At 55.1% G+C, this 23,415-nt stretch overlaps 2 protein-coding genes and 2 non-coding genes across 6 annotated transcripts; 3 read left to right on the forward strand and 1 right to left on the reverse strand.

Moving 5' to 3' along the window:
• The first annotated feature begins 740 nt into the window (after nucleotides 1-740).
• LOC140644794 (uncharacterized) lies at nucleotides 741-16,650 on the forward strand. The gene is made up of 11 exons (XM_072847858.1): nucleotides 741-1,088; nucleotides 1,486-1,621; nucleotides 2,626-2,733; nucleotides 2,867-2,965; nucleotides 3,480-5,462; nucleotides 7,067-7,797; nucleotides 10,575-10,806; nucleotides 11,256-11,326; nucleotides 12,010-12,115; nucleotides 13,058-14,903; nucleotides 16,017-16,650. The coding sequence occupies exons 3-10, from the start codon at nucleotides 2,646-2,648 to the stop codon at nucleotides 14,440-14,442; spliced, it is 4,695 nt and encodes a 1,564-aa protein (XP_072703959.1). The 5' UTR covers nucleotides 741-1,088; nucleotides 1,486-1,621; nucleotides 2,626-2,645; the 3' UTR covers nucleotides 14,443-14,903; nucleotides 16,017-16,650.
• On the reverse strand, nucleotides 6,166-10,571 carry LOC140644830 (uncharacterized). Of its 3 annotated transcripts, none has more exons than XM_072847964.1 (3): nucleotides 10,067-10,571; nucleotides 8,600-8,763; nucleotides 6,166-8,168 (listed from the first exon to the last, which is right to left on the reverse strand). In XM_072847964.1, the coding sequence occupies exons 2-3, from the start codon at nucleotides 8,685-8,687 to the stop codon at nucleotides 6,787-6,789; spliced, it is 1,470 nt and encodes a 489-aa protein (XP_072704065.1). In that variant the 5' UTR covers nucleotides 8,688-8,763; nucleotides 10,067-10,571; the 3' UTR covers nucleotides 6,166-6,786. The 3 variants fall into 3 exon arrangements, with proteins under 3 accessions (XP_072704065.1, XP_072704064.1, XP_072704066.1); XM_072847963.1 differs by lacking the exon at nucleotides 10,067-10,571 and adding an exon at nucleotides 9,305-9,565 and having other exon boundaries at nucleotides 6,167-8,168; XM_072847965.1 differs by lacking the exon at nucleotides 10,067-10,571 and adding an exon at nucleotides 9,305-9,565 and having other exon boundaries at nucleotides 6,168-8,165.
• An 802-nt stretch (nucleotides 16,651-17,452) lies between the features above and the next one.
• On the forward strand, nucleotides 17,453-17,560 carry TRNAL-CAA (transfer RNA leucine (anticodon CAA)). Its single transcript has 2 exons — nucleotides 17,453-17,490; nucleotides 17,515-17,560. It is a non-coding gene; the product is annotated as a tRNA-Leu (tRNA).
• Nucleotides 17,561-17,897: 337 nt separating this feature from the next.
• On the forward strand, nucleotides 17,898-17,969 carry TRNAE-CUC (transfer RNA glutamic acid (anticodon CUC)). Its single transcript has one exon. It is a non-coding gene; the product is annotated as a tRNA-Glu (tRNA).
• Nucleotides 17,970-23,415: the final 5,446 nt, after the last annotated feature.

The raw sequence follows: 23,415 nt of genomic DNA on the forward strand, positions 1-23,415 counted from the left end.
CCAGGACAGCCCTGCTCAAGATGGCCCCTGGGGGATGAAGCCTTGGGGTCCATCTTGGGTGAGGGCAGCCAGCCAGCGTTGCCATGGCGACGGGCCCTGTCAGAGGGCAAAGCACCCCAAAAGGGCTGCTGTGGCGCAGGGGGGGACGGGGCCATTTCTGAGGTATCTGTGAGCCCCAGGCTCCTCATGGGGCTCTTAAACACTTTTGGGCCTTGCTCAAAAGTGGCCCAAAAGTGTTTGGCACTGGCCTGACATCCCCGATGTGCAGGCAGCCACCCCCGTTGACAGAAACCCTTCCTTTTACCCCCAAAACGAGACCCTTTCCCCACTGTGAAGAATTGGGACAGACACCGCAATGGGAGGATTGGTGTGGCCCAGCAGCCCGGCCCCTTCAGTCCAGCCTCGCTAAAACATCCCCCAATACTCTTCCCTGGCTCCAAATTTAGGATTTTTGGCCCCAAAGTGGTCCCTAATGGGTTTATCACCAATAAATTTATGGGGTCATGCTTCCGGCCAGCAGCAAGGAGCTCCACGGCCGCAGCCCTCTGTGAGGAATATGTCTCCTGGGAGCATGTCCCTGTCCCCACGGAGGGGCAGGTGAACCCTAAAACTGTTTTTTTTTTTCCACATTTCGAGGAAAAAACACCTCACTGGGAGACCGGTGAGCATTTTTCACTTTGCAAGGTATTTTTTTTTTTCTAATTTCCGCCCAGGGACGCTGTCGCTATTGCCGCCAGAGGGCCCTGGCTATTGTGCAGAGCTCTTTTCTCCCCTCTCTTTTTTCTTTCCTCTTTTTTTTTTTTTTTTTTAATTCCTTCCTTCCTTCCCCCCCCCTTTTTTTTTTTTAACTCTTATTGCTCGGGATATCAGAGGGACCGGGCTTCCCTGGTCACGCTGTGGCCACCGCACCGTGCTGACCTGCTCCCCGTGGCCCTCGCATCCCCGGGGACACACACACACACACACAGAGCCCCTCGCTGCCCCCCTGCCCCATTTTTTTGGGGAAAAAGGGTCTTTCTGGGGGGAAAAAGTGGGGGGGGGGCATCTCCGGGCTTTGCCGACAGCACCTCCCAAGCCGGAGACTGCAGGTAATGGGGAGGTTCGGTCTTTGGATGCGGAGAGGGAGCGGAAAATGGCTCCTTTTTTTTTTCTTCATCCCCTTCCTTTCCCCCTCCATCCTTCCCTTCCTCTCTCCTCCCGTCCCCTCCGGCTCTCCTCCCCAGGGTGCCCGCACACACACCAGGCTTAAACTCGGTGCCTGGATGCTCTCCATCCCTGGGGAGGGGGGGGGGGAATAATTTAAAAAAAAAACCCAAAACACGAAAAACCCAGCCCTGTTGTCTTTCTGCAGGCGTCCGTCCTTCCCCCCTCGCTTCGTTTGGGCGGGTGGGTTTCGTTTTTGGACGGGCTGCTGGGGGGCTGGGAGGGGAGCGGAGGTGTCTGCGAGGGTGTGCAGTGTTGACCCCTTTATTTTTATTTTTTTAGCAGGATGGCAAACTACCGGGGAATAAATGAAGCAGGCTGAGATGCTGGTGGGGGCTTCAAAGAAAAAAAAAAAGGCAAAAATTGCAGGAGGGATCTGCGATCCGTGCTTGAAATTGCCCTTTTATTCCTGGCATCAGTAAGTCGGCAACAACCTTCTGCAAATCCCCCTTTTCCCAAGCTACCTCCTCTGTCTACTGCAGCTGCAACAGATCTGCTGCTAGAAAAAAAAAATAAATCAACCCACACACTGGGATCCTAATACACCCGCTGCTCACAGAGGAGGATGAGGAAAGGGTTGGGGGAGTGGTGGTAATTTGCTTTTAAATGATTTTTGCAAAGGAGAGCACCAAACCCTCTTCCTACAGCTGGGAAAAGTCATGTTTTCCCCCGAGCACAGCCTCTGAGCACTGGAGATTTGTGTAGAGAAATAACTGGGTGATTTATCCTCTTTGAGAAGGAGGAGTGATTGCTTTGGGGTTTTTTGAAGGGGGGTCTGGAAAATTTGGGACAGAAGTTTCTGGGAAGGTGAAGGATGCTGTGGATGAGCACCCAGGGTTTTGTGCAGTAGGAATTAGCTGTTTGATAAAATCTGGGTGAAAATTAATTTTAGGGTAAGGATCTCTCAGCCAAATGTTGTCTGCAGGTTACAGAAACATGTTCTTAATGGGCTGGGTTTTATGTCTTTTTTCACTTTTTTTTAAGGAATCGTGCTGCCTGCATTTCTGTTTTCCCCTTCTGCTTCCTCCTCCCCATTAACTTCAGGAAAAAGAAAAAAAATTGTTCAGCCAGATTTGACAGAGGTAGAGGGTTATAAAGATCCTGCAGGATTTGGGAAAATACGTGGCGGGATAAAGGATGGAGGTTTTTATTAGCTGCCTGTTCCCATGCCTTATCCCTGTTTTATGATTCAGCTTAGCCTTTCTATTATCTTATTAGAGAATAATAATCTATTAGATTATTAGAGGATCCACAGGTTAATAAAATAGAGGGTTTTGCATGAAGGGTCTAACTGACGGATTCAAATCTGTAGGATGATGGCTGGCGATGGCTTGCACGCTGGGCTCTGCTTGTGGGGGGTTACGTCCTCCTTGCAGAGAGGACACCGGGCTCTGCTTACGGGGAGTTACCTCCTTCTTTCAGGGGGTCTGGTGGCACTAGCCATGGAGCCGTACGTGCTGCTGGACCCACGACAGAGAGCGCTGTATCGCGACGTGATGCAGGAGAGCTACGAGACGCTGATGGCACTGGGTGAGGAGCCTACCCCTCCCACAGCAGAAAATTTGGGGTGGACATCTTCATGGAAGGGGTGCTGGGGTCAGGGGGCTGCTGGGGAGGGCAGACCCTCCTGATCCGTGTTGCTCATCCCCCCTCTCTTTTCCAGAATTCCCTGTTTCCAAGCCTGATCTGCTGTCCCGCTTGGACCACGGGGCTGAACCTACAGCTCTGGATCTCCACGTGCCCAGGGACACCCCAGCCGCAGGTGAGCCTCCGATCGTGCCTCGACCACAGTGGGGAAAAAGCCTGGGTTCGGCTCCTGCAAGTGTGGAGGGCTTCCCCCCACCACCGAGCTCTCCCCAAAATGGGCAAAACCCCACCGTAACGGCTGCCACCATACCCCAGGCTGCAAGCCCTGGTTTGGCCATGGCATGGAAGAAAGATGCTGGGGAGGAGAGACCGTAATGCCAGAGGGATGTCCTGGCCAAAATGGAAATGCCGGACCCCCTTCCTAGACAGCTGCATTTCTGGAGTGGTCCACAAAGGTGCAGTGGAGGTGGTGGTGGATTAATTACCATGTCCATGTTGGTGGCAGAGAGGAGCGATGGGGATCAGAGATGTCTCTGCTAGAGGTGCTTACCTGGAAGAGTGTGTGAAATAAAAAAGGAGGAGGAAATCCCTCCTTGCTCTCCTTTTCCTACCACCTCCCCATCTTCCCAGCCCCGGGAGAGACAATGTCTCCTGCCTGGGTTGTGTCTGTCTCTCTTTGTGCCCCACAGAGGATGGAGCAGGAGCGGAGCAGGAACCCCCTCGAGAAGAAGCTGCTGAGAAAGAGCCTGAAGTGGTGAAACCTGCGGGCGAGGAGCATCCCTCGAGCCCCACCGAGGCCGGGGTGAAGGCGGGCAGGAGCGGGGGACCGGGGGAGACGGCCACACGCCCAGGCGAGAGCCAACCCAGCAACACATGCAGCGAGTGCGGGAAGAGCTTCAGCCACAAGTCAGCCCTGGTGAAGCACCAAAAGATCCACAGTGGCGACCGCCCCCACGAATGCCCTGACTGTGGCAAGTGCTTCATCCAACGCTCGGACCTCACCATCCATCAGCGGGTCCATACGGGTGAGCGGCCCTACGCCTGCCCCGACTGCGGGCGCCGCTTCAGCGTCAGCTCCTCCTTGCTCACCCACCAGCGTACCCACGCGCCCAGTGGGGAGAAACCCAACCGCTGCCCCCAGTGCGGCCGCAGCTTCGCCGATCCGGGGTCCCTTGACCGACACCAGAAGAGCCACCTGGGTGGGAAACCCTACGAGTGTGGGGTGTGCGGGAAAGCCTTCGCCTGGAGCTCTCACCTCGAGCGGCATCGGCGCATCCACACTGGCGAGAAGCCCTTCCAGTGTGCCGAATGCGGGCGAGCCTTTGCCTGGAGCTCCCACCTTGACCGCCACATGCGCACCCACGCTGCTGCTGCTGCCTCCGAGGATGAGGAGGATGGGGAGGCGGAGGAAGAGCCCCCGCCACCCCCCCAGAAATGCGCCGACTGTGGCAAGCGCCTCAACCACCAGACGGACCCCCAGCGCTTCAAGCACAAGGGCACCCAGACACCACCAGCCGGTGCCGAACCCACTGGTAGCCCCCCACGGCCCTACCGCTGTGAGCAGTGTGGCAAATGCTTCAGCCAGAGCTCCAACCTCCTCAAACACCAACGTGTCCACACCGGCGAGCGGCCGTATCCCTGCCCGGATTGCAAACGCTGCTTCCGTTGGGGCTCAGCCCTGGCTAAGCACCGGCGCACTCACGCTCGGCAGCAGCAAGCTGGCACCGCTGACAAAGCCATGCCAACAGCCACCGAGGAAGCCGGTGCTGGAGGAGGTGGCAAACCCTACCCATGCGGAGCGTGCGGGAAGAGTTTCGGTTGGGTCTCACACCTGGAGCGCCATCGCCGCATCCACACCGGGGAGAAGCCCTTCCGCTGTGGGGAGTGCGGGCGGGCGTTTGCTGTCAGTTCCCACCTGGAACGGCACCGCCGGGTACACACTGGCGAGCGGCCCTACCGCTGCGGCGAGTGCGGGAAGAGCTTCGCCGTCAGCTCCACCTTGCTGGCTCATCGCCGCACCCATGCCGCCCAGCCGGGCCGGCCCCACGCTTGCCCTGAGTGTGGCAAGGGTTTTAGCACGCCGGCCAGCTTGGAGCGGCACCGGCGGCTTCACCGAGGCGAGAAACCCTACCAGTGTGGCATCTGCGGCAAAGGCTTTGCCTGGAGCTCCCACTATGACCGTCACCGGCTCACCCACACCGGCGAGAAACCTTTCTCCTGCGCCCACTGCGGCAAATGCTTCGGCCGCAGCTCCCACCGCAACCGGCACCAGCGTGCCCACATGCAGGGCGGCCCGGAGAAGCGGCACGTCTGTCCCGAATGTGGCAAAGCCTTCGGCCTCGGCACGGCCCTGGCAGCTCACCAGCGACTGCATGCCGCTGGCACCGGCACCGGGGGCCGCAGCCCCCTCTCCTTGCTGCCACCTGCGTGGTGGGAGGGCGAGAGGCGAGGGGGGACGCCCACCCCCTCCGAGCTCTGGCCAGAAGAGCCCAGCTCCGTTTTCCAGCAGCACCCTGTGCCTTCCTCCTCCTCTTCCTCCTCTGCAGCCCCCAGGGGCTGGGCTGCCAAGGCTCTCCTGCCCCCCACCATGGCCTGGAGGCCTGGGGAAGGGGACACCCTGCAAAGCGATGCCTCTGCCCCCCAGGAGCCCTGGGCTTCCCTGCCTCCCCCCAGCTCCTGAGGTGGGGCCGTGGGGACCGGGGGGGTGCTCAGAGCCACCCTCCGCCGTTGGGGACGTCCCACGGCCGAGGTGGGAGGCCAGCCTGCATCCCCCTGCCCAGCACAGGGTAGGAAAAGGCTGTTGCAGCAGCTGGGGGGGCCCAGGATACCCTGGGGTGGGGTCAGGATGGGGAAGGGGGTGAAGTGGTGGTGGGGAGGGGGCACGGGGAGGGCAAGCTGTGCGTGGCAGGGGGTAGCAACCAGTGTAGGGTCTTTGGGGGGAGACCAGGAGAGGAGGGATGGGGGAGGCTGGGGGTGGATTTGGGGAGGGCTGGGTGATACTTTAGAACGGTGGGGAGATGATACTTCTCCCTATAGCCCTCCTCATCCTCTGCCCCACTGTTGTGGGGGGGGCAGAAGGGGAGCAACACAGCTTGGGTGTATGGGAGGGGACCCATCGGTAAAATCACCCAGGGAACCCCCTTCCACAGGGGGCTTTTGGGGGCAAACAGCTCGGAAAGGAGCCATGGGGACCTACATCAGTCACCAGCTCTGCTGCTGCTTCGCTGGGACCCCCCAAATGCTGTTTGGGTTGTGCCGGGGGCGGTTTGGAATGCACGCCGAGCCGGGAATTTGGCAAGGGTGGAGAGGCCGGGTTTCCTCGGCTCGGGTCAGCAGGTAATAAAGTAGAAGGTAGTTCAGCAAAAAAAAAAAACCACCAAAACCTTCTCTGCCTGTCTCAGAGTGTTTTTGTCTTTGGAGAGGGAGAAGATGCTCGCGGGGCTTCCTACCAGGAGCAGGGAAAAGCGACGGAGCCCAGGGTTGGTGCACAAGGAGAGCCAGACACAGGCGGCTGCAGGGCACGGGGCTCCCTTTTTATTCCTCGCCCCATGCCGGCACCTCCCACCGCCGAGCCCGCTGCACCCTCGGCGTCTCGCCCTCTCCATCGGTGCAGCGCGGCATCCCCTTCTCCAGCCTGCAGGCAGCAAGGAGCAGGCACAAATGACACCGTATTTTGGCACAAGAACCAGCCCCGGGTTACCCCCATCCTTTCCCGGTGGAGAAGAGCACCGTTTCCCTCGGGAGGAGGGTCCCTCTCCCCGAGACGTCCCTTTCTGGGGTCCCCTTCGCGGCAGGGTACAGGCACTGTTCACCCATCGCTGCTAGGAGACATCAGGAAGGATAAATCCCACCCTGATGCCTCACTGGAGCAGCCCCGTCACCCATCCCGGTGCCACCCTCCGCCCCTTAAATGTCACTTGGTGTCCGTGGATTTGTCCCCAAGCTGAGTTTTCCTTTGGGCGCGGTCCTCGCACCGATGGGGGGGGTCTCGGTCCTTCAGGGCTCCTCGCCGCCACGAGCTCCTGGTGGCTTCACCAGCCCCGCGGTGCTGTGGGGCTTCTCCCCCACCAGCCGGGTCCTGGAGGGGGACAGCGCTTGGGGGGCGAGGGGGAAAGCGGCTTTGGGGAGGTGGCTACGGCGGTGTTTGGTGAGGTGGGAGCTCTGGCTGAAGGCTTCGCCGCACTCGGGGCACTCGTAGGGCTTCTCGCCGGTGTGGACGCGACGATGCCGCTCGAGGTGGGACGCCCAAGCGAAGCCCTTGCCGCACTCACCGCAGGTGTAGCTCTTCTGGGCAGCGTGGCCCCGCTGATGGGCGAGGAAGGGGGGAGCCTCGCCGAAACGTTTGCCGCAGTCGCCGCATTTGTAGGGCCGGTCAGGGGAGTGAGTTTTGCGGTGCTGGAGGAGGTGGGCTTTTTGGGCGAAGCGTTCGCCGCAGCTGCCGCAGGGAAAGGGGCGTTCACCCGTATGCACCCGCCGGTGCCGTTCCAAGTGGGACGCCCAGACGAAACCTTTCCCACAATCAGCGCAACGGTGGGCACGCTCCCGCCGGTGACACCGCTGATGCCGTGCCAACGCCGGCCCAGCTCGGAAAAGCTTGCCGCAGTCGCCGCAGCGCAGGGCTTTCTTGCCCAGGTGGGTGCGACGGTGACGGGCCAGGTCGGAGCTCTGGCAAAAGGTCTTGCCGCAAGCCGGGCAGCGGTGGGGCCGTTCGCCGGTGTGGCTGCGGCGGTGCTTGGCGAGGTGCGAGCCTTGGCTGAAGGCTTCGCCGCACTCGGCACAGTGGTAGGGCTTCTCACCGGTGTGCACCCGCCGATGCCGGGCGAGGTGGGATGCCCAAACGAAGCCCTTGCCGCAGTCACTGCACTTGTGGGGTTTCTCAGCAGCGTGGCCCCGACCGTGTGCCGCCAGCTCGGCAGCGCCAGCGAAGCGCTTGCCGCAGTCGCCGCACTTGTGTGGCCGGTCACTGGCGTGGGTACGGCGATGCTGGAGGAGGTGGGAGCTCTGGCTGTAAGTCTCACCGCACTCAGGGCAGCCGAAAGGCCGCTCGCCGGTGTGCACCCGCCGGTGCCGCTCCAAGTGCGAAGCCCACGGGAAGCACTTGCCGCAGTCGGTGCAGCCGAACGGCCGCTCCCGTGCCGGTCCCTTGCTGGCTGCCCCGCGAAGGGGTTTGGCGCAGTCCAGTTTGGGGACCGCTGTGGCTTTGGGCATCTTGGCAGCACCGTGTGGCACAGCTTTATCCGGGCGCTTTGTTTTCCGCCTGTTCGAGCCGAGGGTCTTCTCTCTCTCCGGGCTGCGGGACGAGCGCGCTTCGAGCTCCTCGCAGCTCTCCTCTGCCGCTCCTTCCTCCACTGCTTTTTCACTCACCAGCCCCTGTGCTGCTGGGGAGATGGAAAAAGGAGAAAAAGGGGAGAGCGTGGCCTCGACCGGAGCAGGGTGTGGTATTTAAATCGATGGAACAGGAATGGGACTCCCCTAAAAAACCTGGTCTCCCAGAAAGAAGGAAGAGAGACGCGATGGGAGAGCTGATCCCAGTTTGAACTGGGAATGTGGAAAAGCCAAGCGTACCCCATTGCCCATATTTCCAATTAAAAAGAAATGTGGAGAGATCAATAATATTTTCCTGCACAAAATTTGAGGAGAGGGTTGGGATTTGGGGAAATTCCCCTCAAAACTTGCCTGGATTCTTCCCTCCCTCTTCCCATCCCGCTCGCAATCCCTTTACTTCCCTGACAGAGACAGGAAAAAAAAGAGCAAGGAAAAAAGGGGAAGATGTTCAAGAAGGAAAGAGGATTTTTTTGTGTTTGCTTACCAAGGGACATCAGTGTTTCATAGCTCTCCTGCATCACGTCCCGGTACAGGGCTTTCTGCCGCGGGTCCAGCATCACCCACGGCTCCATGGTGTGGGGAGGCACAGGCAGCCAGGAGAACGAGGGTTTCTCCCTTCTTTCCTCGCTCAGGGCTCCTCAAAATCCCCTGTGGGGAAGAGAACTCCCTTGAAAGGAAGGAAATCCCCCGTCTAGTGCTTCTTGCTTGGGTTTTGATGCTTTTTTCTGGGGGTGCCTCGAGAAATGTTGGGGGTTTTTCTCCCTGGGTTGCAGCACACGGACAGTCCCTCCCTCCAGGACTAAGCCTGAGACTCCACGGAGCAGCTCAGGGATGGGGGACAGGAAAGTCCCTGTTTCCCCCTATCTTTCTGGCAGATCACATCCCACAGCAATGTTTGTGCTCCTCCCTCCAACATCCCAGTTCCCCCAGTCCTCATCTCACTGGGAGTCAGCCCTCCCAGGGTGATGGGGCATTGGGGGACACGTCCCAGGAGCTGGGCTGTGTGCTCCATCCCCGGGGACCCTGGGGCTCCCTCTCCATCCTGCTTAGCCACCGTCCTCTCCCCAAAGGAGCCGCTGCTCCTGGGAACACCCCCAAGAGCCGGATCCCGCAAGCTCCAGCCCTGACGCAGCTCAGGACCCGCTGCAGAGCAGGGGCACATCCCTGCCCCGGGTTTCTTCCCCGTTACCTGGAGTCCCTGGCTCAGGACTCGTTGTCGGCCAAGCCTGGAGCTGCCACCGCAGGGCTTTCCCTGGGAGAAGCGGCCCCCCTTCCCAGGCTGAGGCTGCAAGAAGGGGGAGATGCGCAGACCCCCCTTGTACCCCGAGGACCACCGAGCCTCCCGACAGCAGGGCACAATGGAGGCGACGCCGGGCATGGCTTTGCTCCGGAAGCCCAAGCCGGTATCCGGGAGAGAGGAGATGCCAAGAACAGGCTCCTCGGCAGCAGTGTTTACCCAGAGCCCTCTAGAGGTAACCCAACCCCGGCTTCCCCCCATCCCAACCCTCCCCGCAGGCTCCCCAGCACCCACGGGGGGCACTTGGGACCCTTCTATGGTCCTGCCCCATCACCCGCATCGTCCCCATGCTCTTCCCTTTTACCCAGCAGTTTTGGAGAGCCCCAGCCTTGCTAGAAACTCTGCCAGGGGGTTCGTGACAGCAGCAGCGGGGATATTTGAGTACTGCAACCATGGGGAAGCGGGGGAAGGTGGTGGGGGTCTCTCTGGGGCAACAGGGCATCCCGCAGGTGGGAGAGGGGGACGCCGGGCTGGTTGCCCAATCAGCATCAGGGATGGGAACTGTGCAAGCAAGAAATTAGGTTTTCCACCTGGAAAAGTGGCCCAAACTGTGTTTTCATCACGTGGCTGGTGAAAACGGGTTGTTTCCCCCCCAAAGCTCCAGGCTCAGGAGTCATGTGCTTGCGGGTGGGAAGGAGAGGAATTTCCACTTACCAAGTTATCCCTCCTTGCTGCTGGAAGACGAGATCACGAAAGCCAAGGAAAACACAACTCTGTGAACAAGAAGATAAAGAAATGCAGCAGGGGAGTGAGAGAGGAGCCTGGATTTCTGCCTCCGAGAAAGCCCAGGAGATTTGAAATCACACAGATGCTTTTCTCTACGGTGGGTGCAGGGGTTTTGGTGGTGGTTTAATCCCTCCCTGGCTGGGAAAAGCCGGGAGCGGAGGGGAAGCAATAATTTTCTTTTAATTTGCTTTGGAACGAGCGCAAGGATGGGGAATTCTCCCTAAATCCTGCCCTCCCTAATGCACAGGCATTTAACCCCTGCCTCCCCACTGAAGGAGGGAGCGGAGCTGATTTCTGCAGCCTCCCTGATCCTCTCTCCCTGCTCCATCGATTCTTGGCTGGTGGCAATGGACGGATGTCCCCAAGAGAGATCAGGGGACCGAGCCCTGGTGCTGGGGGCCACCACGCAGCCCAGGTGGCTCTGGGAGTGTTGCAGCTCGGCTGGGTATGGGAGGACACAGGAAGGGGCTGGATCAGCTGGATACTGAAGGCGGAGGGGAGAAGGGGGCTCTCCAGGAATACTGGATGTGCTCCAAGCAGGGGCTGTGGCAGCGGGTGCCGGCGTGGGGCAGGCAGAGCCCTGCCTGCATCCCCAGGCCCATCGAGGCACGCAACAGCCCTCTGCCCCGAGGCTCTGTCTGCACCAAGTCCTGAGCCAGAGACTCCAGGTGATGGGAACAGGGCAGGAGGGAGAGACCCACACGAGCTGTCCTGCCCTCCCAGTCCGGCCCCAGTCCCTGTACTGGGACCAGTGCAAGGAGCAGAGAGAGGGAGCACCAGTCCCTGCCCTTGCCCCATCCCCGTGCGTGGGCTTGCGCCACAAGAGGGCATGGGGAGACCAGAGCTGCTCCCAGGACCTGGCTCTTCCCTGGTGATCCGAGCAGCAGATCTGCTCCCAAGAAGGTGGAAAAGGTCCATCGAGACTGAGCTCTGCTGGGCCAGGGCTGGCTGAGCCCTGTCTTGTGTCCAGAGGGGAAAAACCTCCCAGGAATGAAGGAGGCTGCTTCTTCCCTTGCACAGATGCCCATGCAAAGGGCACTGCCTAGATTTGTCCAGGTTTTTTTTCCAAGCTTTTCCCCCCCAGGGAACAGCTCAACACCTCCTTCTCCCTCCATAGGCTCCAGCAGAGCATCCCCATCGCTGCTGAGAGGGACGGAGAAGGACATGGCCACAGCAGAGCCAGCACAGGTGAGGGAGAGTCTCTCCTTTGGGGTGGGCAAATGCATTTCAGCTAACCTGAAATGTCAGTGCCAGGTACCTTCTGCCTGGTCTGGCGGGGCTGTGCAAGCTGCTCTGTATGGTCCCCATACACCAGCTGTGGTCAGGGTGCAGGAGAGGTGGTGAGGAGCAGAGGATGGAGCCCAAGGTGGGCATGCTTCAAGGCTGAAGCTGGATGCAAGCTTCCATAAGGGTTTCTCTGAGCTCCCCTGTGTCAGAAACACAGGGAAGGTGGAAAGTCACAGCAGGGCATGGGGTTTTGTGTCTCCAAGTGACAGGAAAAGGCACAGAGGATGGGGTGGAGAGGTTGAGCCCAGCCTGCTTGAGCTCCTTCAGCTCCATCATCCCCATCAGGCATTGCTGGGTGTTTAACAACCCTCAGTGTTTTCCACTTTCTTTTTTTCCTTCCCCATAAGCTTACCCAGCTACTTTCTGAGCCCATGTGGCCCTTTAGCATCCGTGATGTCCTGCAGCAAGGCTTTCCACAGCTTAACTATGCCCCATGGGGAACAATACCTTGATATCTCTGATCCTTGCCAGCATCCTTTCTGGCTCTTCTGCAGCTCTGCTGAACGTAGCCTTGACTCCCCTCCCTGCTGCCTGAGCTGACCCACGGTGGCAGGCGCTGAGCTGGGAAATCCTTGTTGTTTCAGTGTCCGGTGACCTTCAAGGAGGTGGCTCAGTACTTCACTGATCCTGGCCAGCGGGCTCAGTACCGGGAAGCCATGCAGGAGAGTGCTGCAAATGACTCCTCTTTGGGTAAGGACTCACCTTCCCTCCTTTCTGGGCTAAGTCTTGGGGTTGGGTGGGCACAGGGGATGCTCCTCTAGACTTTGGAGGTGAAGGAGCCTTTCCCCATTGCTTCTGGCAATTGTGCTTCCCCCTTGGGACGCATACTGGGGACCCATAGCACCCTCCATCCCCACCTTCTTCAGAGGAGTGCATGCTCTACCACATCAGACCAATGGTCCATCTGGCCCCATGTTCCCTCCAGCCATGGTGGAAGGAGATGCTATGTAAGAGAACAAGGAAAGAGACCTTTCTCAGCTGTGCCCAGCCCTTGCATCGTCCTCTCTCCAGCAGAAGCCCCCCAAATCTTCTCATAGTAGCTCCTCAAATGCACCCAGACCTCTGCTGTGTCTCAGGAACCAGCTCTGCCAACCCTCAACCTGACAGGATCTCCTCTGGGCTGGAGTTGGAGGAGAAGACATGGACCCCAGCTCCCCAGAACTCAGATGCAAAGCCCTTCTCTAACAACTCTTCCACAAGTGAGAAACTGGCTTAAATAACCCAGAAAGCATCTGGGAGAAAACCAAAACACCTGCAACTTCTAGCCAGGCCCTAAGACACCCACTCTGAGCTTGGGATCTTCTAGGAGAGGGGTCCCAGAACCTCTCCTGGTCCCTTGGGAGATGTTGCCTCCAGATGCACATTGGAGGGGAACTCTCAGCCCATGGGAAGCAAAGGCAGAAGTTCTTCTTTTGGGTTACGGAGGGTTTTAAGAGCTGGGGTTTGAAGCTGAACTTCAGTCCAAGCTTCTCCAGCTGGCCAATGGTCAGTGTTTGGGCCTGGGCTGAAGGTGGAGCTCACATGAGCTTTCTTCATTCTTGGCTTTCCCCCCGCTCTGCTTCCTTGGTGGGTTCCCTTTTCCATCCCAGCCAGGGACTGACTCTTCATGATCTCTTTCTCTTTCCTCTGCAGGGGATGGGATGGTGAGTGGGATGAGGGACAGCACCGCACACACAGACCCAGACATCAAGACCTGCCTGGAGGATGTCTCCCAGCACCATGAGCTAGCCAACATTCACCAGAGCTCTCGAGAGAAAGGCCAAGAGGAAGTCCAGGGTTGTCCTGGGAGGGAAACTCCAGGGACACGCAGGGAATTGCTGTTCCCCCATAGCCTTCACCCCAGGGATAGACCAATCCCTCATCCCACCAGCGAGAAGAGCTTCCATCCCTGGAGACAGGGGTCCCAGCACCCCTGCCCTGACTGTGGGAAAAGCTTCGGGGTCTTCTCCAACTTGCTCCGTCACCAACGGAGCCATGGTGGGGACAAGCCCTACAAATGCCCTGACTGTGGGAAGGGTTTCGGGCACAGCTCGGCGCTGGTGACACACCGTCGCATCCACACGGGCGAGAAGCCCTACCAGTGCGCCGACTGTGGCAAGAGCTTCAATGTGGTGTCCAACCTGGTGCGCCACCGGCGGAGCCACACCGGGGAGAAGCCCTACAAGTGTCCCGACTGTGGCCGGCGTTGCAGTCAACGTTCCCACCTGGTGACCCACCGCCGGTTGCACACGGGTGAGCGCCCGTACCCATGCCGGGAGTGTGGGAAGAGCTTCAACGTCAGCTCCGATCTCATCAAGCATCGCCGCACCCACACTGGGGAGAAGCCCTATGAGTGTCCCGACTGCGGGAAGCGTTTCAGCGGCAGCTCCAACCTCATCACCCACCAGCGGCTGCACAGTGGCGAGCGGCCCTACACCTGCGCTGACTGCGGCAAGGGCTTCACCATCAGCTCCAAGCTCATCGCCCACCAACGGACACACAGCAGCGAGCGACCCTACAACTGCACCGACTGCGGCAAGGGCTTCAGCGACCGACCCCACCTTGTCCGGCACTGCAGCACCGGCCAGCGGGAGAAGCGCTACAAGTGCTCTGAGTGCGGCAAGGGCTTCACCACCAGCTCCTACCTCCTCACCCACCAGCGCAGCCACACCGGGGAGACCCCCTTCCTCTGTCGCGTCTGCGGCAAGAGCTTTGCAGTGGTCTCCAACCTGGCGCGACACCGGCGTGTGCACACTGGGGAGAAGCCATTTCAGTGCGGGGAGTGTGGGCGGCAGTACAGCCAACGGGCTCATCTCACCACCCACCAGCGGGTCCACACCGGCGAGCGACCCTATGTCTGCGGGGATTGCGGGAAGGGCTTCAACGTCAACTCGTCCCTCACCAAGCACCGGCGGGTGCACACTGGGGAGAAGCCCTACCATTGCCCTGAGTGTGGGAAGAGCTTCAGCCAGAGCTCCAACGTCATCACACACCGGCGGCTCCACCATGGCCATGGGGTGCACCAGCTCCGTGCATGAGCGGCCCCAGCTCCCATACCATGGTGGTGAAGCCCAGTGATGCCAGCCCAGCCAGGAGGTCTTCTCCAGAGGCTAGAAGTCAACCAGGACTCTGGTTATCTTGGCACACGTGGGAGAGGGAAGAAAGATCTGTGTATCCAGAGGTATGAAGGGAAGTATAGGGACCAAGCGTGGCCACCATCAGCAGAAAACACCAACTCTGGGTGAGGTTCCTCCTACTCTGCTGGAGGAGAGAAAACACACTCCTCATTCTTCCCAGTCAAATTAGGACAAGGTAGCTCCTGCTCCCACCTTGCCCAAACACAACAACAAAAAGGACCTTTGTTTTTCCTCGCTGCTCTGAAGTCTCCCCACACTAAGACATGTGATACAAGGAGCCCAAGGGCTGTTTCATCTCCCATCTGGTGTTCCCCTCTCCTCTGGTGATCTGCTAGTAGTGATAACAGCTTCAGGAATAAAAGGTGGTGTGATAAATACTGGTTGTGATATCTGTGTCCGTACCCATGGGGAGTCCAGGCACACAAGCCTCACAGCCTCTTCTTATCTCCAGGCTGGGGCAGGAGGAAGCCCCTGAGCCTCAGGATCCCCAAAAGGGCTCCAGCAGCCAGCAAGGTGCAAGCTCAGGGGCCAGAGGCCACTGGGGTTGGTCTCCTTCTCCTATTCCACATCACTTTGGATCTCATGGGGGGGAATCCTGAGCTGGGAGGGTGAAAATGCCTGTGGGAGGTCACTGATCCTTCTGCAGATGGGCCCAAAGTGTTGGCCTCATTGGCCAAACTCATCTACTCAGGTGTCCCAGAGCTGCACAGACACCTAGGGCTATTTGACCTCCGGCCACGGCAAGGTAAGCAGCTATTTCACTCCCCTGCTGAGCTGCAGGCTGTCCTTGCAGCCTCACCTAGTCCTGTTTTAATGTTGGGTTTTTTTGCATTTGAGCTGTAAGGTCGTTGGGCTTTGTCTGGAGGACATGGCTAGGGAGCTCCAGACAACACTGGGCTTTGGTATGGTACCCACCCATCTCCTTGAACCTTATCAAAGTAACACACCAAACCCATAAGTGCAGACCTTATAAATAAAGAGAATCACTGGCAGAAAACATAATTTCTCCTACTCAGTACCAAGCCAAGACCAATGTAAGTTCAAGTATGACTCAGAGGCCATCGCTCTGCTTCTAACCATGGCAAACCTCGCCAGTGGATCTCCAGCCTCCCCAGACACTTGGTATAGTCTGAGATGAGGATGGCATCTCCTGATGGGGAACAGTCTTTCCCTGCAGGTGCTGAGGTCTCAGCTCCCAGCTGCATAGAGAGGGTCTTCAAAGAGGTCAAGATAGACTTTGGTGGTCTCCCACCAGCATCACAGGTGGCCGATTAATGTAGTCTTATGTGGGGAGGATGCTGAAGATGCTCTTGTCCAGGAGCTGCCTGCCAAATTATCTCCTGCATGGGCATGTAGGTATGGGGGTAGTGGTGGGACGCCAGGTTTCATGGTCGTCTTTACAGGAATGATACCGAATCAGGCGGGTGAGAAAGACTGAGTTTATTCTTTTTTCTCCTCCTTTCTTCTTCTCCCAGGCATGCAATGAGGGAGACAAGGAAAGATATCCATGGTGAGAGGACAGGCCCTTGTGATTCAGTTCATGCAAGAAGATCCACTGGGGATGGAGGAGGCAAAACACACTCCACCTTCACCCTTTCATAACCTTATCCACAGCAGCCTGCAACTCCAAGGTACCAATGAAGGACCCCCGGCGTTGCCTCCTCTGGCGGTCTGCCTCGGTGACCAACCCTTTGCAAAGGACGCCCATGGAGATGTTCATCAGCCTCTTTGCCTTCACTGACATGCGCCTGGTTGGTGGTGGCAGGTGGCTCAGCAACCTGGAGATGTACCTCTTGCAGGATCCTTTCTTGAACCAGCCGCTTAATCCCTTCAGAGCTGGTTTCCATCGTCCAACCTGAGCTGGAGGCCTTCTCCACTTAAGCAGAGGCTTCATCTGCTGGACTTTCTGCTTCCTCCTCCTTGAGGTTTTTCCTCGTCTCTTGGTGGCTGCAGCCATGGGGTCTCCTTCAGATTCAGTGCTCCTCCCTGCAAAGGTGTCCCACCAGAGCCATGGCTCTCATATAGATGGACATATTCAAATGAGGGATTGACAATGCAGCCCAGGATTGGCCAGCTGCAGCAAAGCCCTTATGAGGCAGCTCTTCTGCATCCAGAATTTGCATAAGGATTTTTTGCCTGAAAAGCATGGAGATTAGACCAAAAGAACATACCCTATTTTTGACTTAACACCAATGAAAATTCCCAAAATTTTTCTCCAAAAACACCTTTCCTTCTGCATTTCCTTGTGGAGAAAGAATCAGAAACAACTTGATTTTGATTCTTCCTCAGTTAATTATTGTACTTGCTTAACAAAGGCGCATGGTCAACTTGCAGAGGGAAGGTTTTCAGAAAGATCTGGAGCTAAACCTGGGAATTTCAGGCTTTGCCTTTCTGGGGCAACTGGAGAAACATCGGAAAAAAAGCCTTCGGTGGACCCTGCTGGGTTTTGCAAAGTGATAGGGGAGACTTCCAAGAGTGCAAACAATAAGGAGAAACATGGTCTATTTGGCTATGGAATAAAAATAGAAAGTAAAACTGAGTTAGTGTTAAATTAAATCAAGGATTTTACAAGTACCATGAGCATGCGAGGGTGCTGCTTCTTTTTCCATCTTTCTCCTAATTTTTCTTTTTAGAGGTGATGACCAAATTGCAGCCAGGACCACAGTGTGCTTCAGTGTAAGTCGGGCTGGTCTGGCTCTTCTGGAAAAGCAAATTCTTGTGTTATCCTGAGTGGGCAACGGAGACCGCATGGACCAGGGACGGAGCAATGGAAGCAAAGGAGCAGAAAAGAGCCAGGAGAGGGCTTTACTGCTGCAAAAAAGAAACTTGCTGCAGAGAAGAGGCAGGAAAGCTCAAGATGTGGAAGGATTAATTGTTGAGGATGAGGAGGGTGAGGAAGGTTTTTGACAGTGTCAGGATGGCCGAGTGGTCTAAGGCGCCAGACTCAAGGCTTTGCTTTCCCTGCCCGGGGTTTTCTGGTCTCCGAATGGAGGCGTGGGTTCAAATCCCACTTCTGACACATCTTTTCCTTCTAAAAACTAACATTTTTATAATTTTTTTAAATAGTCCCCCCATCATCTCCGCACCTGAGTTAGGGGAAACCGCCGATTCTCCTTTTTTTCCCCCCAAAAAAACCTTGCTCCTGTAACCATCTCTACTATTTGCCTCTTGCAAAGTGCGCCCACGCGTGGAGAAGCAGCACGGGGAGGGGGGGAAGGGAGGGGAAGCGGGCTGCACGCTGCCCCACGGCTGTCTTGGTTGCAGGGGGAGGCGGGGGCAGCGCAGCCGCCCCCTCCGTGGGGTCTTTCGTGGCGGGGCCGCCCGTGGGTCCCCAGCAGAAGAGGCTATGCAGCGCTTCCCTGGTGGTCTAGTGGTTAGGATTCGGCGCTCTCACCGCCGCGGCCCGGGTTCGATTCCCGGTCAGGGAAACTCCTTTTTCCTCCGCCCTCAACAAAATAATTTCCTTTTTTTTTTCCCTCCCCTCTGATACCACCAATAATAGGCTTTTTCGCAGCAAATTCAACCCTCGAAGCACACACAGTGATGGCGAACGCTGCTGTTATTCTAAAAGCCGGTTGGCACCCTTGCTGCACAGCATGTAACCAGGCTGATCTTGCCTCTTTTTAAGAATCACTGCTTTAATTGTCACGGGTAGTAACTTGGTGAGGAATGGGTTTAGCAGAACTGGGATATCACCATCACTATCCTAGGGTAATTTAGACTGGTGGGACCTTTCTCCTTGCTCACAGCAATTCCTGTCATCTGCTGGTAATTAAAGTACATATATTGAAGCGTATATATAACCATCTACTTGCAGCAAGGAGGGCATGAAAGCCCGTATTTCTCCAAGGTAAAAACCACTTACAGATTCTCACTGGTGAAACACCCACCCACAGCTCAACCCCTCATTCTCCTTTCCTGCAAAAGAAACCCCTCACACCACCAAAGGCTGCTGCATTTGGGCTTTATTGCAATGCCATGTTGATTATTTCCTTCGACAAACTCCCCACTCCACCTGGTACATTGCTTAGGTCTTCCCAAACTGGTGGTTGCACAGGTCTTTGCAGCAATTGAGGTGTTTTGGTGTTTTAATTCCTCTTCCTTGGGGTTTGGGTCTTGTTTGCCACCCATCTGAACCCCAAAGGGAAGAGGATGTTTTCTCTAGCGCCTGCTTCTCGAGACCATGGAGGGCACATGCCTCCACCTCCTCTTCGGCATCACGTGCTGCAGGGCAGCTTGCACATGCGCAGGGCTGATGAGGGGATCGTGGCTCTCCCTCCGCAACCGCTCGGCCTCGCTTGACACCTGCTTGTAGATGTCCTCCACGAAGCTGATCATGAGCCCCTTTGCCTGGTGGGACAGGAACCGTCTGTCTCGCTTGATCTGGTTGAGCGCCTTGGCATTGATGGAGTGGAAGGAGCGTTTAAAAGCCCTTTTCCTCTGCTTGTCCACGGGTTGATGCTTTGCCTGGCCCCGATGCTTCCTCTGCTTGGCCAGAGATCTCCTGCCACGGCTCTTCCGTCTGCTTCCCTGCTGGGATCTCTTTTCCTTCTGGGTCCTCCTCTTTCTTCCCCTAGCAGATACCATGGCTCAGCCTTGTCCCTGCACTGCCCGGACCCCTCAATCCTACAAAGAACCCCACCCCCCCCATTTTATGCAAGTGAGCATGCAAATGAGGGACAGCTCTGAGCCCTACCATTGGCCAAGTGAACAATACCCCCCCCCAATTCACAATGGGGAGAATCCCAGCCAGTGCTGGTCACTGGGGTCCCTCTTGGCCAGGGCAACCAGGCATGACAGGTGCCTGCAAGGTTTGAAGACCTCCAGGACCCCTCACCCCTCCAGGATGCTCACCTTCCCAATGGAAATCTTCCACCCAACCTAAAAACTAACATTTATTTCTTGGAGTATTACCCCAGTCTCAAAAGTTTTGTCTCACAATTGCATGGCCAAGCCAAGTGCATGCAACACGTGTCCTGGGAGTCTTCTGGGCAAGCAGGAAACAAATGACAAGAAATCCTTTGAAAGAGCATCTTTCCTCAACAGAAACTGCCAGCACACCTTAGATCTGTGTCTGCCAGCTTGAAGACTCATCGTGGCTAATTACTTAGTTAACAAATCCACCCAGATACACCACAGGTTTTTTCTTCCCCATGCTTTACACACGTAGCTCATTTTTCATATTCATGTGCAAATACTTACACAAACATGCACCTCCCATGTTTCTTTCAAATTCCTCCACGCACCATCAAAAACAGTTGATGTCCCACACCAACATCTACCTGCTCTGATTCTGGAGGACCAAACCCTGACTTATTTTTCTCCTCCCTTCATTAAGAAAAAACAACATTCAAACCAGAAGACGATTATTTGGCAGCAAATGATTGTCCCTTCTTCCTTCATCCCATGCTGACTGATTCAATTCGTTTTCACCCCTCCCATTGTCTTTCTCCAAGCTTCATGTTGTAATCGGTTTCAAGTGGAAACTTGGTTTCCAGTAATAATCAGGGAAGCAGCTGACAGGAGCAGGAACATGGGAGGAGCTCCTTTTGCAATTGGTGGCATGCATTGCTTATACTCAGACAAACCCCATCATTTGAGGTTGATCCTAAAGCAACTTGTTAGGACACACGTTAATCTAGCTCTCAAAACAAGATGAAACAAACTGCCCAGAGTCCAAAATCTCCAGCTGTCCTGGGAACAAGTGTACATACTGGTTTCATCATGTAATCCCCAAATCCCCCAAGAAGTATCATTGCTTCATATGAAGAGATAATACGTGTTGCTGGGTTTTCAGCACAGACACCCACAGGTATCAGGAAAACAACCTGGTAATCACAAGCCAGTAAAGAAATTAGACACAAAGCAAGGGGGTTTTTTGCAGAAAAAAATGATGCCTTTGACTTTTCCAAATGTTAAACCTGAATCAAACTAGGGGATTTTCTTAAACAGGGACATGCTCTGGAACAAAAACCTCAAGACAGACATGCAATCCTTCAGTTTTTCTTAGAAGGAAAGTTTCCAGACATTCATCACCCAGTTTTAATGAGGGCAAAGGAAAACTTGTGGACATCATGATGAAAGCTGTTGAGCTGGATGCAAAGAATCAGTTCCTAATTTTGCCATGATGCAGGCCGAGATGTGTCCTGGAATTAAAAAACTTCACCATTTTGGAAGAGACTGACGCTATCAATGGCACAGCCATGGTGATGTTAAAAGCACAGTGAATCTCCTTGGCCAATCCCAGCAGCAACACTGAGAAAATGGTTTTGGGGAAGATTAAATTGCCCCAGGACTGGGCAGGAGCAGGCAGAGGAAACAGGACCACAAAATCTCCACCTTCCTATAGAAACATAGCCACACTCCATCAACAAGCACATTGCTGGGCAAGACCCACATCTTGACCCATGGCTTCTTCCAAGAAGACCCATTGAACATAGCACCACAAAACCCCAATGTCTATGTCACAAGTCCACCAGAACCAAGAGATCCCATAGATGCAAATATATTCAGTTGTTTCTACTGGGTGGCAAAGATTAAAACCCTGGTCATCACTGGCTTAGGCAATTTGTAAGTACCATTCCCCGAAGAGTCACCCAGAGGGAACTTAATTTGTAACTTCCTGAGAGCATGACTTCTTGGAAGGGGTAATGCACGGGATGTCCATGCAATGCTCACAGTCCTGACCTTGCCATGGTTCTGCATTCCACTCTTCTGGGGCATTATTTACAACAGTAGACCAATGTAGCATCACAGGTGGGCACCACCACTTGATCTTTCCAAAGACCCACACCCCTTGCTATGATTCTCCAAAACTCTACTTAAACTTCAGGAGTTGGACTCGATGATCCTAAGGTTTCCCTTCCACCTCGAGATATTTTATGATTAAACTTAGTAAAAACCCACAATATTGTTGAGACTTGAATGGGATTAAAGCAAGATGATGAGGTTGGCTCTGCACAGGAGACTCGAGCTGTTGCAGTCAAAGAACTAAAGGAAGCAGTACTGAAAGACGACAAAAAAACCCCCGAAGTTGCACTGTGCTCTCAACCTTGCTGTCTGGATGGCCAGAGAAGACACCCAGACAACTAAAGACAAAACTTTTAATAGCACAAGGGAATGAGTTTGCTTCTGCTTTGATGCACGTAGCTCTGGGCTCCAAGCAAGGAGAACTGAAAGCATTGCAAGAAAAAAAAAGGAGGATTTCAATAAGAAAAAGAGTACAAAAGAGCCAATCACTACCGAGGCTTGCAAACTGCTTTTCAGGGGAAGCCCCTTCTGTGAGGCTGGTGTCTGCCTTGGTGCTGAGATCACCCCTCAGGGTCCGGAAGTCTGGGAAGTACCAACATTGAGTTTCTTTTCCTCAATCAAATCAGTAAATTGTCTGATTAACTGAAAAAGACAGTCTTTAGGCATAAGGGAAAGGATAGAAGAGACAAGAAAGTTTGGAGGGGAAGGGTGCTTTGTGGTGGGGCTTTTTAAATTATTTATATATTTTTTTTTAGGAGCAGACCAGCCAAGGTCCCTACACAAAATTGAATGTGTCCATATGGTGGGTAAGATGTGGTGAACCAGCCAAGGGATGGTTCCTCAGGTTGATTTATGGTGCTTTGGTAGGTCAAAGTTCTTCATTCTGGAAAAATGCTGGTACAACTCACCCAGTTTTTTCCATTTCAGTGAAGGCATCTGAGATCTGAGTTTCTTCTATAGTAATGAAGACAGGATCAAACCAAAATTGTGCGATACTTAACATAAGATTGTCCAATAGATGAACTGTCATCTGGAAATGCCCATTTTCATCACCAGAAAAGATATTTTGGATGCTAGCTCAGAGGTCTCCTTGGGATGCAGCATGAATTCCATGATACGTAGGTTTAAATGGGTGCCCCTTTGTGCAGTACAAGGGGAAAACCAAACCTGGTATTTCACTGCTGGGAAGTCCTCTTCCCTTCACAGAGAAGGGTGCGGTCACCCTTACTGTATTCTGACAATAACAACACTTCCTAAAATGGGACAATAGACTGATGACTGATGTCCAAAGCTAGTAACACCAGTGAGTAAAGGGAAAAAAAAACAACCCAAACTGCAGAGGAACTGACTACATGCTCAATTGCTGCTTCCCCTTCTTATGACAAATCCTACTTTGCTCTCTTCCGGGGTATACTGATTGGCAGAATTATTTTTTTTTTTAAACCACCACAGCAGGGTTGCTTTTTTTTTTTAAGCTAGGGTATAAAATGAAAGCAAATCTCAGCAGAGGACATGTCTTCCTACTGGAACAATGACTAGGATCGGTGAGTGACTCTCCCCTGAACCTTGAACTCTGTTTTTTCTGGTTTTCTTTAATCTTCAGTGCCTGGGTTTGGGGTTTTTTTCCATCTGGTGGAACATCTGCCTTTTGTCTCATCTCCTGACAGCATAACCACAGACCTCCCTTTCTTCAGCTAGGGTATTTCATGATCACCTGGAGCTCAACTTTGCAGCGCTGTGGGCAGTGGGAGACCTCCCTTGCAAGTTTTGGGAGTGGGATGTTCCTAGTTGTGCAGGGAGACATGGAAACACAGGCACAAGCTGAGAGTCTCCAGAGCCCTTTCTGGAGAACACCACCTTGCATCAGGTTTGTGGTTACTCCACATCTAGCCACAAGACAAGAAGGTCTGATGGAAGATGGAGATCCATCAGATGTTTCCAAGAGCTGCTCCCAATGCATTTGCTCTCCTCCCATGGAGGGCCTGATCTCCAAAAAGGATCTCCTTTTTCTTCCACATAATCCAGGGGTCTTTGGGGTTGCCACGTGGGGTGAGATGAGGGCAGCAAGACTGGCTGCTGGCTCCTCACCACTACGAACCCCACACATGCCAAAAAGGCAACTCA

This window comes from Ciconia boyciana, chromosome 29 (genome assembly GCF_034638445.1).
Source record: "Ciconia boyciana chromosome 29, ASM3463844v1, whole genome shotgun sequence".
Lineage (NCBI taxonomy): Eukaryota > Metazoa > Chordata > Aves > Ciconiiformes > Ciconiidae > Ciconia > Ciconia boyciana.

Bases quoted from the DNA above. Each gene is read 5' to 3' on its own strand.
- LOC140644794 (XM_072847858.1), top strand. From the start codon at position 2,646: ATGGAGCCGTACGTGCTGCTGGACCCACGACAGAGAGCGCTGTATCGC. The intron at 2,966-3,479 runs GTGAGCCTCCGA...TGTGCCCCACAG, and splicing joins CAGGGACACCCCAGCCGCAG to AGGATGGAGCAGGAGCGGAG. The intron at 12,116-13,057 runs GTAAGGACTCAC...TTTCCTCTGCAG, and splicing joins TGCAAATGACTCCTCTTTGG to GGGATGGGATGGTGAGTGGG.
- LOC140644830 (XM_072847964.1), bottom strand. From the start codon at position 8,687: ATGGAGCCGTGGGTGATGCTGGACCCGCGGCAGAAAGCCCTGTACCGG. The intron at 8,169-8,599 runs GTAAGCAAACAC...CCATCTCCCCAG, and splicing joins TGAAACACTGATGTCCCTTG to CAGCACAGGGGCTGGTGAGT.